The sequence below is a fragment of the Mustela lutreola genome, chromosome 15, assembly GCF_030435805.1.
Source record: "Mustela lutreola isolate mMusLut2 chromosome 15, mMusLut2.pri, whole genome shotgun sequence".
In the NCBI taxonomy this organism is placed as follows: domain Eukaryota; kingdom Metazoa; phylum Chordata; class Mammalia; order Carnivora; family Mustelidae; genus Mustela; species Mustela lutreola.
In genome coordinates, this window is record NC_081304.1 from 19,209,053 (window position 1) to 19,223,589 (window position 14,537).

General features: G+C 55.4%; 1 protein-coding gene, 1 non-coding gene and 1 pseudogene across 2 annotated transcripts; all 3 read left to right on the forward strand.

Annotated features, from left to right (window-relative positions):
* Window positions 1-1,672: 1,672 nt before the first annotated feature.
* LOC131816707 (uncharacterized) lies at window positions 1,673-14,305 on the forward strand. The gene is made up of 5 exons (XM_059149643.1): window positions 1,673-1,765; window positions 4,272-5,020; window positions 6,054-6,223; window positions 6,303-6,432; window positions 13,489-14,305. Exons 1-3 carry the CDS (start codon window positions 1,673-1,675, stop codon window positions 6,214-6,216), a joined length of 1,005 nt encoding a protein of 334 aa, XP_059005626.1. The 3' UTR covers window positions 6,217-6,223; window positions 6,303-6,432; window positions 13,489-14,305.
* Window positions 5,140-5,330, forward strand: LOC131817293 (U2 spliceosomal RNA). The gene has a single exon (XR_009348476.1). It is a non-coding gene; the product is annotated as a U2 spliceosomal RNA (small nuclear RNA).
* LOC131817130 (U4 spliceosomal RNA) lies at window positions 13,137-13,207 on the forward strand (annotated as a pseudogene).
* Window positions 14,306-14,537: the final 232 nt, after the last annotated feature.

Sequence of the window (14,537 nt, forward strand, 5' to 3'; positions counted from 1 at the left end):
GGGCTGGGGCCAAGGGTTCGGAGGAGCAGTTTTTGGTAGACCTAGGTAACGTCCTTGCACGTGTGACCCGACCTCCAATCTAGAGGACTCCAATCTGGCTCCTTCAGGAAGCTCTCCACTGGCTCTGCGCGCCCCCTTAACCTTCCGGAACAAAGAACAGGCCACTGAGGTTGTGGGTACAAAGGGCTTCCCCGGGAGGGAAGGAAAATTTGTTCTTCCAGATCTGTGGCCGCTGTTTATCCATTCTGGCGGTCCCCCAGAATCTCTGGGGTTTCTCGTTTCAATCAGACGCATGCCCCAGGACCGCTATAGGGCAATGGAATTCCAGTCTCGGGGGCCGGGGCGGAGGCTGGTGGACCTCCAAGGCCATGGGCTGGAAGCACTCCTGGGAGCATCTGGGAAGATGCCCCTGAGTCAGCTTCTGAACCAGGCATTCCCTGTGACCATGACAGTGTTGGACGGGCTCCAGGCACAGGTCCCTTCCCCACAGTCCCGGGACTGGCTTTGTGTTCGGCACACACTAGGCACTCAGGACAGTGTACCGATGAGGAAATGAGGGATTCCCCGGTCTTGATTCAGGAGACCACCCAGTCCAGTCGAGAGGCCTTTGGACTCATACCCCAGAATCTGTTGAGAGCCCATGAGACGGAGCCACCTTGCCCTGCTTCCTTCCCCAAACTCGTTGTCCAAATTTGTTTTAGAGGTGCAGACTGAAGCCCCCCCACCAACCACGAGGCTATGAAAAAGATCTATAGCTTACATAATGACGCTTTCCAGGGAGAGCTAGGTGGCTCCTAGGCCAATTCTAAAAGGGCTTGAGGGCAAGGGGAGGAGACTGGGTTGGTGTGTTTAGGGTGGTGAGTGGAGGGCCTGGGGTAAGGGCACCTGACAGATCCCAGGGGACCTTCTGTGATCCTCCCTTCCATTGGATCAGAGTCTGATGTAATAAGGAGGGTTCCAGCCAGACTGCGGTGGGGGTGGGGGCTTCCTGTTGAAAGGTGAACCTGCTGGCCGAGTTGAGGATATGAATGAGTCTGTGAAGGAAGGGACACGGGGAGCGGGGGGGGGGGGGTGTGAGGGGGCAATTATGGTAGTATTGCCCATCAGAAGCAAGCGTCCCCTGGGACACTCCGAGGCCCAGATCCTAACTTCCAGGTGGCGGGGCAGGTCAGCCGGATCCAACCATCCCCTCCTTCCCTAATTGCCCTCCGCCCCAGCCACTGTTGCCTCAGACTGCAGTGTCCCGCTTGCCCCCTCCTGTCGACGTGCCCTGAAATTGTGTCTTTAAGCCCCCCTGAGGTGTCAGGCAGCCCTTCCTGCTTCAGCTGGCTTTGTGTTCCACCCAGCCTTCTGATTTATTGACTAGATATCATGTGCTCCCGTTAGGGACACTGAGCCCCATGGGAGAGGCCTTGGGCCTCAAGGGAATCATGGCCAGGTGGGAGCCACAGCTGTGTGTTCACCTCTCACGGTCCCCTGTGCATGGAAACCTGGGGTTCTGGCCATTTGGGCAAATGTCTTATCCGGGTCCTGAGCCAGATGATCCCTGCTTGGGGTCAGGGAGGAGAAAGGAAGGGCATCTGGCTTCTCTCTACTCCCAGGACCAAGCAATGCCCTGGTGGGTGGTGTCCCAAGTGGTAAAGGTCTGTTGGTTGAGCCAGAGCCCGTGGTGATGGCAGGAGGCCTAGAGTCCCATGCACTGGGACCCGGACCCCAGCTCAGTGGCTGGCAGTTTATGTCCTGCTGGGCAGACCTGTTTCCCCAGGTGAGAAAAGACAAGAGGTTTATCCCCAGGAGCCCTGCTCTGTCCGAGAGTCCATCCACACTATAGTGCCTGCCGCTCCACGAAGGGGCATCCATTCTCTTGAGAAGGAGTCTCCATAGGAGTGACCCGGCAGCCCCCCAGCCCCCCCACCATGAATGCCTAGAGGGCAGGAATGAGATCACAGTCACTTCTCAGTGCTGGGCTCCCTGATAGGTGCCCAACCATCATCTGCATGGATGACATGGGTCAATCCCATGGACTCAGAGAATTGAAGGTGGTCAGGTCCATGTGCTGCTGCTGTTGTTGTTGTTCTTCTTCTTTTTTTAATTAAGCTCTTGGCCCAATGTAGGGCTTGAACTCATGACCCTGAGCTCAAGAGTCGCCTGTTCTACTGATGGCCAGCCAAGAACCTCTGCTCTGGTTTGTTTTTTTAGATTTTGTTTTTTAAGAGAGAGGGAGCCCATATGCACACGTGAGTAAGGAGAGAGGCAGAGGGAGAGGATCTCAAGCAGACCCACGCTGGTCCTCTCCATCTCAGGACCCTGAGATCAAGGCCTGAGTCAAAATCAAGAGTCCCACACTGAACCGACTGAGCCACCCAGGTGCCCCCTGCACTTTTTTTTTTTTTTTTTTTTTTTTTTTTTGCTCTGCACTTTTTAAAGAAAAATCCAAGGGGTGGTGGTGGTGGCTGGCTGGCTTGGTCGGTAGAGCACCTGAGAGATTATTTGAACTGGGTTCGTGATCCCAGGGTCCAGGGAAGGAGCCCCGCATCGGCTTCTCTGCTCAGCGGAGACCCTGCTTCTCCCCCTCCCTCTGCTCTGCCTGCAGCTACCCCTGCTTGTGCTTGCTCGCTCTGTGTGTGAAATAAATGAATAAAATTTTTAAAAAATTTTTCCAAAAAATGGGGCGCCTGGGTGGCTCAGTGTGTTAATGCCTCTCTCTGTGCCTGCCTCTCGGCCTACTTGTGATCTCTCTGTAAAATAAATAAATAAATAAATAAATATCTTTTAAAAATATTTTTATAAAAAAAAGATATTAAGGGGGCGCCCGGGTGGCCCAGTGGGTTAAGCCGCTGCCTTCGGCTCAGGTCATGATCTCAGGGTCCTGGGATCGAGTCCCGCATCGGGCTCTCTGCTCAGCAGGGAGCCTGTTTCCTCCTTTCTCTCTCTCTCTCTGCCTGCCTCTCTGCCTACTTGTAATCTCCGTCTGTCAAATAAAATAAATAAAATCTTAAAAAAAAAAAAAGATATTAAGAAGGAAAGAAAGAAAAGAAAAAGAAAGAAAAAACGGGGCACCTGGGTGGCTCAGTGGGTTGAGCCTGTGCCTTTGGCGCCGGTCATGATCTCGGGGTCCTGGAATCAAGCCCCACGTTGGGCTCTCCGCTCTGTGGGGGGCCTGCTTCCCCCTTTCCCCTGCCTGCCTCTAAGTCTGCCTCTCTGCCTACTTGTGATCTCTCTGTCAAATAAATAAATAAAATTTGAAAAAAAAAAAAAAAAAAAAAGGAAAGAGAGGAAAAAACCAGGAATGTTACAAAAATATACGCGTGGTGCCAGTTTAGGATCCAAGGGGTCATCTCAAATTGTGAAGGAAAAATTCACTGGATTACACTGTTCTGCAGAGCAGACACCAAAGGGCTAAAGATTTCGCTGTGGAGAAAGAAGAAGAAAAAGACCTGAGGGAGGATTGAGGAAATCATTTTTAAGGTCATGGTGAAGTCCTTTCTAACTTCCACTCAACATCCAAAAACTTTAAAAAACAAACAAAAAACGGATGAGGGGGCGCCTGGGTGGCTCAGTGGGTTAAAGCCTCTGCCTTCGGCTCAGGTCATGAACCCAGGGTTCTCGGATGGAGCCCAGCATCAGGCTCTCTGTTTGTCAAGGAGGCTGCTGCCTCCTCTCTCTGCCTGCCTCTCTGCCTACTTGTGATCTCTGTGTCAAATAAATAAATAAATTCTTTAAAATTAAAAAACGGATGAAGAACATGAACTGAAAAACGACTTTCTGTAAGCGTATTTATTTAGCAATCTCTACTCACAACGTGGGGCTCAAATCCAGGACCTGGAGATCAAAGCCGGACCCCCCCCCCCCCGCCCACCCCATAACTTTCTGTGGCACCTTAAGCACCTTAATCATCAGCGAGGCCCAAAGACCGCTCTCGCACAGAAGGAAATATCCAAGGCTTAGAGGACAGACGGACGGCCAGCCCTGTTAAGATGTAAATGACAGATCCAAGCGCCACCAGTTCACCTAGTCAGAAAGGGGCCAAAGTGCCTGAACAGAGCGTTCCGAGAGCACAGCAACGTGGGGCTCACAGGCAGAAGACACTCGGCCCGACTGGAGAGGCGCACATCCAAACGGCGCCGAGGTACCCTTTTCACCACCCACAAGGAAAGGTCGTTCCCTCGCGCCCCCCGCCCCCGCCCGCCATCCGAACTCCGTGGCCACGCGGAGTTGCTGGCGAGTCTGGGGAGGGAGGTGGCGCCCGAGAAGGTCCGCCGGAATTCTAGGCACTCTGGCGGCGAGAGTGGCGGGGATCACGACGCCGCCGCCGCACGCACGCTGAGGGCACCGGGGCACGGGGTCGGCCTCCGCAGAGCGCAGTTGGCAGGTACTGGGGTCCGTGCGTGTCGCTCCGAGCAAAGTCGCCGCGCCGCAGTGACGCCGAGGCAGCGGGAATTGTTCCGTTCCACGGGTGTCATCCGGGACATCCCGTTGTGGGGTCGCAACCGGCCGGGCCCTGGCCGGAGGACACGGACGCGAGCGGAGCCGTGGCGAGCGGGGAGGGCGTGGGGGTGCGGGCTGAAGAGCCGTCGCCGTCGCGACGCGCCGAGCAGCGGCTGAGCGTGCGGGAGGCCAGACCTCAGGCACCGAAGCGCGGGTGGAGTGCGCGGTCCGTGCTGGGGGCGGGGCGGCGAAAAGGGACCCAAAGTAAGATCTGGCCTTCACGGGCTCCCGGGAGCCCCCAGAGCGGCGGCCGCGTCAGCCGTCCCTCCACGGCCGCCGCCCCTCGCCCCGCGTCTCGGTGCGGGACGCGCGCTCGGCGGGTTGCGGCTCGGGGCTCGGGGCTGGAGGCTCGCGGCGGCGGACGGGAGGGCGGAGCCGGGCCGCGGCGGCCGCGCCTCCTCGGGCCGCTGAAGGCGGGCCATGCAGATTCGGAGAGGCTGCTGGGCGAGGGAGAGTCGCGGCCGCCAGGGATACGGGATTTCTGGTTGGGAGGGAGGAGAAGGAAGCCTCCTGCCCAAAAGCGTCTGGGGAGGTGGGTGGGACCGTGGACGGCGCAGAGGCAGTCGGGCGAGGAGTGAGGGTCTGGGCTGTCACCGTGAGTTGAATATGGCAGATGGGAGGACGGTGGCGGGGCGCGGGCGGTGCCGAGGTATCGCTTCTCGGCCTTTTGGCTAAGATCAAGTGTAGTATCTGTTCTTATCAGTTTAATATCTGATACGTCCTCTATCCGAGGACAATATATTAAATGGGTTTTTGGAGCAGGGAGTTGGAATAGGAGCTTGCTCCGTCCACTCCACGCATCGACCTGGTATTGCAGTACTTCCAGGAACGGTGCACCTTCCCCACGAAGTTGGTTGAAAAAAAAGAGGTGTTTAGTGTGGTAGGTTTTTTTGTATCTCATTTGTCTGCTTTTTTTTTTCTTGGTGCTTGTGTGGTTTTGTTTCTTGCTCTTTTTGTTTTCTTTTTTTCCTAAGGCTACAGTACTGTAAAAGTGCCTTTTTTCCCCCCTTTACTTGTTCTGGTTTTGTTTTTGTAACTTCCGTCCTGGTCTGGTTTTCTCCAACCTCATTTTAGGTCTTTTATTGCTTCTGTCTTTTATGCAGGGTGCTTTTTTTTTTTTTTCTTTTATTTTTGCTTTCTTTGGAAGATATATCTTCCTACTCTCTCTCTCTCTCTCTCTTTCTCTCTTGGTCGCAGTTCTTTTTCTCTGCCTCTTAGACCCTTGGCTTTGGGGTTTCCACATTATTGTCCCTTATAGCCCGCTGCCTTTTCTTGCTCCTGTCATCTGCCTGAGACATTCGTGTCCTTCCCGGTGATTTCAACACAGTGTCGTTTGCCTGGCTACCTGGCCTCTGTCAGAGTTCTCTGACTCTTGACCTGGTCAATGACCAATGAATGGCTACAGCCCTGTCCACATCCCCTATCACACTGGCCCATCACCTTCTTCCCTCCCCCGACCTTCCTCAGCCCTTCGGTACCACCTTTCCGTGTCCTTTCACCCCCACCCCACCCCCAATTCCCCAATGTCCTCCCATCCCTCCTGACGGAGATTAAATTCCCTGCAGGTACCCTCTGTCCCCTTACCACATCCTTGGGGCCACCTGTGCCTCCGAACGTAGCTGGCCGAAAGCGTACCCACCGGGCTCATGTGGCTCGCCCCAGCTCTCCGTAGGCCAGGGAAAACTAGGCACCGTCAACGTTCGCTACCGGCCATCAAGATGCCCTTAAAGGAAAGGTAAGAATAAAGCATCGTGGGTAATGGTCGGAATGGTAACGTAGCACCCCTACATGTTCCGTTGTTTCGTCCTTTCCAGGTTCTCCACGTCTAAATACCTGCATCCTGGGACACATTCCAAGTGAGCTGCCAGGGTGACTGCTCATCGGCTGTCCCACCCGGCCGGCCTGTGGGATACTGCGTCCGGACCTCCGACCCATCCCGAGCAGGTCTGGCTCACCACTCCTTCCGGTTCTCCTTGCGCTTGCCTTGTCAAAATGTTAACAGTCGAAGACATATTTTGGTGACCCTTGCTGAACTGCAGATTCGGGAGTCAGAGAACATTCATCGGGGATAGCGTCATTTGCAGACCTGCGGTGGGAGCTGTCCCTCCGCCAATGGGTCCCACCGACACGGGTTCCTCTGGCCGTGTTCTCCACTGCATTCCACAAAGGCAACGTGGAGCCCGCGGGGATGGGGTCTCCCATGCTGGGGGGGTCTGCCTTCAGGAAGGAGGACTGGGTACTTCTTTGTTACGGCAAAGAGAAAACGGGAGGACGGTGGGTGCCGCGGCACGACCTGTTCCGAGACCGCGGCGTCCCTCTCCCCTCTGGGAGATTGCTTCCTTCCTCCATTTGCAGGTCCTTGTAGACGTTTTGGTCGTAGCCGCGGAGGGAGGAATAAGGGCAGGCAGGCAGTCAGGCAGAAATAACGCCTGGGCTGACGACCCAGCAGACGGTGTCCAGACGCACGGAAAGTAAGGTCGCTGAGACCCCGCGGCGTGTCTCCGGTTTTGAGAGAAGGAGAAGCGGCCGCGGAAGCCGGCCCCGCCGCTCACAGCTAGGCCGGGGTGGTCTCCGGTGGGCCGTGGACAGTTTCCCGCGAGGGCGGCCGCCTTAGAAAGAGAACAGCCAGTGATTTTACTGGCCAGATGAGTCTGTTCGGGGATGGCGGAGGCCTCGCAGTCAGGGACGTGCAAGCTACGGGGAGCCACCAGCAAGTCTGAAGAGGCCAAGGGGAGGTCACGTTTTTTGGTTTGTTTGGTTTTTGTACTTCCTTCCTTCCTTCCTTCCTTCCTGCCGTCGTCACTGGAAAGTCAGCTTCGATTTCGATTCACGGAGGATATTGGGGATGCTTGCTTTGAACACAAGTTCCCGGGAGAAGAGCAAGACTTTGAGGTTGTGGCAGTTTCCCATTCAAAGGCGGGCGGTGGTTAGTGCTTGCTGCTGGGGCAAGAGGGGCTCTAGCCTCCTTTTCCTTACGGGCAAGCGATGACCTCCCTGCTCCAGAAGGTTCTCCCTTGTCAGAATAATGTTTATCTTCCTTCCTGCTGGTTAGGCAGGAGTGCTGTGGGCTTGAGAGCTCCCCTTCCCCAGGCCTTCCCGAGTCCAGCCTCAGCGAGATGTCCTTCCTTTGCGACATCAGCGTGGGGCCCGGCCGCTCTGGGACCGTGGGGAGTCAAGACGGGAGCGAGGCCCACCCGGTGGTGGGTCACGTGGGAACGGAGACAACAAAGAAGAACGTTGTCCGAACAACGGAATGGACCAAACACGTCCCCTACCCTGTCTAACGGGAGTAACTGCTGCGGGACCGACGGGCAGCTTTGGCTTGGCTCTGGTTTTCCTTTCTCCTGGGTAAGATTTATTCAGGTTCCCAATCACTGAATTCCCCTGACTGCCCGAAAGCATCTGTGGGGCAGCGGGAGATCTTTTCCCTTCTCCCCTTCGAGGTTCTTGGGGTGGGGGTGGGGTGGCTGGGGCTTTGTGACCAAAGACAGATTCACCAGGGAAGAGCAAACAGAAGTGGATTTGTGTGTATATCTCACATACACACGGGAGAAGCGGAGGGCTGAAGAACGCTGTGGGGTGGCTAGAACTTGGCCTTATATAGCCCCGTAACCCAAAACGAACAGAAAAAGAAAAAAAGAAAAAGAAAAAAGAAACAATAAATTTTCAGAGAAGTGACAAGACAGAGTAGAAGGGCTTAGAGTGTCTAGGGGGGCGCCCCGGCGCACTCTGACACCAGGGACCTAGGATCTATCCTGCGTGGGACGACGGTGCCCGGCAGTCGGGTTGGGTGGGGGTGCGGATCGTCTCGGTGATGGACCTTCTCGTGTCTTCGGTTCCCAAGGACTCTCCCTTGGGGTGCCTTTCAACCCACCGAAAACCATTGGGATTGCAAAACTTCGGGAAGGACTGAGCCCTTGTAACATGCACGAGTTCAGTGGGATCCATCGGTTCGATGTCCTCTGCGGGAAATGGGGCAGATGGACCTAGGGGGACCTTCACGGTTCTACACCAGGATCCCCGACCTAAGGGCCTTTTGGGGAATGTGTTTGCCTGAAGGGGTCGGCTGGCAAAACTCCCCTCCTGCCCTACTGGATGATAATTATCTAGCCAGGCCTCCTCCGGATAAAGCCAGCCGGCTGGAGGAAACATAGCGGGCCCCCCCGCCCCCCGCCAAGGGGACTCCTGTCTCCCACTGTTCATCCTCCTGGTAGATGTGGGGACTAGATTTCTCCCTTGCTCATTTCCCGGGTTAACTGCTGTAACTGGAGCCAACGGCAGTTAGTCTCCCTCGGGACGGGGGCCGGAAGGAATGTTCCGGAGCAGCGGCCGAAACTTGCTTCGGGGAGACTCCTGGTCTTCGCTGTCCTGGCGGGGACTGCCTAGTCGCCCTCGTTGGTGGGAGAACACAGCATCTGCTCCTCTGTTGGGGCCCATGAGCTCTGGAACCGGGAACCTTTTCTTCTGCCCTCTGGCGGCCCTCTGCCTCTCCTGTCTCCTCGCTCCTGCTGGAGACTCCTGCTGGAGACTCCTTGGGTGCGGCGAGCCTGACTGGCTTCTGCATCGCCCTCATCCTTGGCGCCTCAGGAACCAGGGCTGGCTCCTTCTCCCCTCGCTGTCAGGGAGCAAAGGAGTGCGCCCACCCCCACCTCCACCCCGACCCCCGACCCCGCCTGCTCCAGATGCTCCTGATCTCCCCTCCAGCCCGCCAGCCGGCCAGACAGCTGGCCAGCGTCTGGGGTAGAAGCTGCCTCTGGGGAGCTTCCTTCAGGATCCTTCCTGATGGAATCATGACCTGAGCTGAAGGCAGAGGCTTTAACCCACCGAGCCACCCAGGAGCCCCTGGTATTCAACACAGTTGAATTCTAACTAAATTCTAACACAAACTCAGCACCGTTGAGTTTGTGGGTTCCATGAAGATCTATGGGTCTTTTAAGTGACCAGCAGGAAACGTGAAACTCTTCCTGTTTCGAGGTCCGCTGAAGGTCAGACCAGCTCCTGTGGTCTCCGTTGCAGTTTGTGAGCAAAGAGATGACGTGACGTGATGGTCCATCTCACGTCCGTCCGTCCCCGGGCGTTCGCAGGCGGCTGTTGAGAGCGCTTTTTCCTCGGTCTTTGGGAACTCGAGACCTGGAAGTTCTGCTTGGATGATGACTGGGAATAAATTCACCGGACACCTAGGTCTCTTCCGAGTAGGACAGCGGGCGAAGTCGTCGACCACTGGATGGAGGCATGTGCAAAAGGATGCTTGTAGTTCTGTGGTTCTTGTTTGAAACATGGCTGGTTTTCTCATGAGGACTCTTCCAGGTTAAGGAAACTGTCTCCCAAGAGGTCTGTTGCTGCTGCCCCTCAGACCAATTTGTTACTTAAACTGTAACCCCTGGAGGATTTTACTAGTCGCCAAGCACATTTAGATATGGCCTTAAGAAAAACGTATACTGGCAACGGGTCTTTGGGGAGAAGGACGATATACGACCGTGAAGCTGGGCAGCTGGGGATGCCCGGCTCGCTCAGGGCGGAATGCCGCCCCTTCACCGAAGCCGGGCAGTCGGGATCGCCTGGCCCGCCCAGGGCGGAACGCCGCCTGCTTCAGGGAAGCTGAGCACCCGGGAACGCCCCGGTCAGCGCAGGGTGGAACGAAAACCGCCTGCTTCCCTTTTCCCGATATCGCTCCTTTCTCTTCCCAGAAGTGCTCGTTGTTAGTTAGATGAGTCCTTTGAATGTGCTTGTTTAACTGAAAACTCGATCTCCTCCTTGCTTACCTGCAAGACGAGACTACCGACTACCGTTTGACCTTCATCGGTCCTTCTGTTGGCTGTTGTTTCTATCTAATAAAAGTGAGACTGCGGAGTTGCTCGCGGCAGCAGGCCTTTTCGACTGTTGTCCCCTGCTCCCAATCTCTGGCAGCTGACTTGGTTGTGCCTAATTCTACTCCCGTCGCCGACTGGAAGCGGCAGTCTGGACTTACGGAGACGCGATAAAGGACTCGCCTGTGAACCGACGGAAGCGGTTCCCTTTTCTCTCCATCTGTGCCCTCTAAGTTTCAAAAGGCCTCAGTAAGTGTTCTTTCTTCGGTGGCAATCGTAGCCATTCGCGTGAGTTCGAGGGGACCTGGTCTCCTTGTAACAGGAGACCATAGGAGACATTGGTAGTTTCACCAAGGCTTTGACTGGGAGGTCATATCTGAGAAACCTGTACAGCCTCAGCTAGGGGCAGACGGCTCTACGGGACTAAGGCTGCCTTTACGGAGCCCGGAGCCGTAGAACCCCTCGGAAACCTTGGCCAAGTACCTCGCTTACGGAGTTCCCAGCTGCCTCGCGTGGTGAGGGAAGAACGTCACGTCCTGGCAGGTGCGGGAACCTCGGGATGCCCCGGGGACCCCGTGAAGAGGAATCTGGCCAAATCGACAGGCACGACAGGCACGTCGGAGGGCAAGTCCTCGGCCTGGCTCCTGGCCTGGAGTGCCTACTAAAAGTTCAACCTAGGGACTCCTCATCAACGTTTCAGCCAAGCCGATTCGAAGAGATCTGGATGATCGATCGTTATTCTTGCTGAGCGTATGTGAACGATTAGGCCAAGTTTGTTAAAACCGGACTTGTTTTCAAGTGCTTGAGATACGTCCAGTGGCCCTCCCTGATGAAAAGGGCGGGCTGTTTCAGAGAGAGAAAAATTACGTTTCAGGAGCACACCTTTGTGGATGGTAAATTCTCGATCCGATTGTGTTTGAATGTTTGTTGTTCCCCTAAGCCAGACCCCTTGAGGAGAACGTCGGAGAAAGTCCGGCGATAGCTCGTGGGGACGGACGGAAAGCTCGCGCTTTCTGTGCTGTCGGGGATAGTCATGGGATCCCGTGGGCCCGTGATGACGTAACCAGCTGGAGAATGAGATCGAGTCCCCGACAACGGCATAACTCAGCGAGCAGCTCGACCCCATTCTATGTGGCTGGGATGACAGAATCGTTCCCTAAAAGCCGGAGCGTACCCGACTCTGTAGGGGTGACGGTGGGCTTGTGGAGATAATGGCTGGGTTGGATGGTGCCCTTGGGGATACCCTCGTCCCTTGGCAAGTCTTCTCCCGCCTGCCAGTGATTCCTTATAATTAGGGCACCGTTAGGGCCGGACCTCAGACATAAAGGGCTCCTCGACGGTTTCACCCCTCCTAGTCCTGTTGTTCCTAGAAGCCCCGCCTGCCGAGGTCCAGTTGCTCGCAAGCCAAGGCGTCAGCCAAGCGCACAACAGCCCTCCCGGTAGAACGGAGCCTCGAAGCTCCCCACGGGACAGTCCCTGACTGTGAGGACTTCACATCAGGTCCCGAGTGTCTCAGAGCCCAAAGGCCACCAGTGGACGCTGGGAGGCAGACTTACGACGTACCGGCTTACGCGTATAGATGTGCCTGAGCTGATTCTTGAAGCCCGTCAGACTTTCGGCCCAGCTTCCCTTAGGCCCGGACCCGATCACCGTGCTTCTAGAGAGCGCAGCTGTTCCGAGGTCTCCGGCCGACCAGGTTTAAAAGATGCCCCTGTCGAAGGCAGCGATGACGGTTGGTTTACCGATGGCAACCGTTTCCTGTCTACACGGGAAGCAGTTCCATGAGAAGCTGGGTGCGTGTGCCACAGTGCTCACTGGTGCCTGGCAATTGCCCAGCCTTGCAAGTTCGTACGTACACGGACTCCGAATATGCTTCCCTGGTCCTACGTGCCCTGGGAGCAATTTGGAAGAAAAGGGGATTGTTATCAAGCCCTAAGTCCCCAATCAAAAAGCCCCGGCCCGAGATGATCAAGCTCCTTGACCGACTGGGCCGCCCAGGTGCCTCCTTGAAATTATTACTCTTCTCAAGGCTGTACACCTGCCCAAGGAAGGAGCTGAAATTCGCCCCAAAGGGCTTCAAGGGATAGGACCTTAGAATCTGAGGGAAAACAGCCCACAGGACCGTGGGGGCGAAGCGGGCAGCACAGAACAGACAGAGGCAGAGTCTTTTATCCATCTTCACTCCAGCGGAGTCCCTGCATGCAGCCCGTTCAGACCGAGGAATGCGCAGGCCTGGCTTGTTAATAATGAAGGAAGACGCCTTTCTTCCCCAGAATAACCCATGGGAGGTAATACAGGATTCACACCAGGCTACTGATTTGGGTAGAAGAGGCCACGGAGGTGACAAAAACTCTAAGAAAAACTGTCCGTAGATCTGGACTCCCTCGGTGTCTACAGAGAGACCACGGACTTCCTTTTAGGACGCCGATTCAAAAGTTGGTCCTCCAAAATGGAGCAGGCCTTGATACTTTGGCTGCCGTTTAAAGGAGCCCGGCATCAGACGACTGTCTCCTCACAGGACCCGATGGCTAGACTAGAGTCTAGCTCGTGTCCAAGGCTTCCCCCAGGCTGGACAGGCCACGGTGCCGTGGGTTTTGGCCAGCATGCAAACCACCATCATCCCAGGCAACCTTCCCAACTAGAAACAGTGCTGGACACGGTCTGCGTCTCATCGGTATGACCGCCGAACACCCGTTCTCGTTCCCTCTTTGGCACCGGACGATGTCGTTTGGCACACGGAAGCTCTTAAGAAGTACACGGTGAAGGCCCTAAATGATTACCCCACCCGGCATTTCTCTGTTAAAAAACTAACGCAGCACAAATGCTTAAAACAGGTTTACAAGCTTTGCGCAGTGGCAGTATCTTAGCCAATGAGGTTTGTCCGAGGCGCGAGTATTGCTAATTGAAAACAGGTGTACAAAGTAGCATGCCAGTTAGGTGTTTGAACTAACGTGTGCTGAGCAGAACGACAAAACGCCGTGTGGACGTTCCGGGTTATCGCAGGATGTGTGTGGGTGCCTGACGTGAGTACTGCCATTGGCGCTTTCAACAATCCCTCTCTCTCCTCTAGTGATTGGTTAAATTCCTGGACTGGCAAAGGATTTTTGTCAGCTACGAGAGGACTCTTGTTCGAGCTGCTTTTTCTTTCGGTTACACTAATCTCGTTTGGCTGTTTTCTCCCATCTCTCTCCAGCTGGCGACGAGGCCCCTTCACTGCGGGAACTTCAAGCCGGCGGAGGAGCCTTCCCACTTCGGGAGATCTCTACACGCAGTCTCCCTTGGATTCAGCTGCCTCTGCCTTTTGTAACTCCCGTTCCCTGTACGAGCCCGGACTGACCAACGCTGAGCCAGAGGTAGGGACGTCTCTATGCCCCGGTCCAGCAGGAAGAAGTCCCAGAAGATGAGACCTTCCGCCCTCAGAACCGTAAAGATTTATGGGTCTAAACTGTTTACGGGGGGCGGGAGGGGGGGAGTGATGTGGGAAACAAAGGCAGAAGAAGAATTATTAAAGTTCCCTACTACCTGTAGCCCGTTGGCAAGTCCCTGAAACAGGCAGAGTGACATTCCCTTAGGGACTCACTGGCCTCGATGTTAATCGATGTTAATCTGCCCTTTTGGTAAGGGCAGAAGGCAACCCTCGCCTGAAACCCTCCCCACACCCACCAGGATCCTGTAAGTCTACTTTAACCCATAAAGGGCTCTTTATTTCTAAACCCCGCAAGGTTCGTGTTGGCAGTCATCCCCCAAGCATATGGCCCACCGATGTACATCGGAAGGGTCTCACCCCGAGGGTTTTGCTAGACGGTAATAGGTAATGACAACAACAGCTCAGCCCCCTGGAGGCCCTGGAAACCTGGCTTCCAAAATTCCTTGGAGACTTAACGCTCTCCGTGACGCCCTCCCAACTTGGAAGTATGTTAATGGGGACACCTCCCCGGGACCCCGCTGGGGCTCTTTCTGCCCAGGGGCCCTGTCCCCGTGCTTTAATAAAACCACCCTTTGGTACGGAATACGTCTCAAGACCTCTTTCTGGCCGCAGGCTTGGAACCCTAACGTTCTCTCCCCCATCATGCCTATACACAGGACTCGGCAGTCAGATGATGTTGGGGGGTGGGTGCTCAGGGCAGAAACCTTTCAACGTAGCTGTACGTTGGAGAGGATGTTGAAAAAGAAGAGAGGAGAGATGCTGCCAAGAAAAACCTCACAGAGCTGTTCGCGTCTTTCCCGCTGGGGGATTTCTCC

What these genes read in the sequence shown, in the direction of transcription:
- LOC131816707 (XM_059149643.1), top strand. Translation starts at nt 1,673, where the DNA reads ATGGCAGGAGGCCTAGAGTCCCATGCACTGGGACCCGGACCCCAGCTC. An exon ending in GGGCAGACCTGTTTCCCCAG is followed by an intron (nt 1,766 to 4,271) that starts GTGAGAAAAGAC and finishes CCGGAATTCTAG; the next exon opens with GCACTCTGGCGGCGAGAGTG. An exon ending in GCCCAAAAGCGTCTGGGGAG is followed by an intron (nt 5,021 to 6,053) that starts GTGGGTGGGACC and finishes AATTCCCTGCAG; the next exon opens with GTACCCTCTGTCCCCTTACC.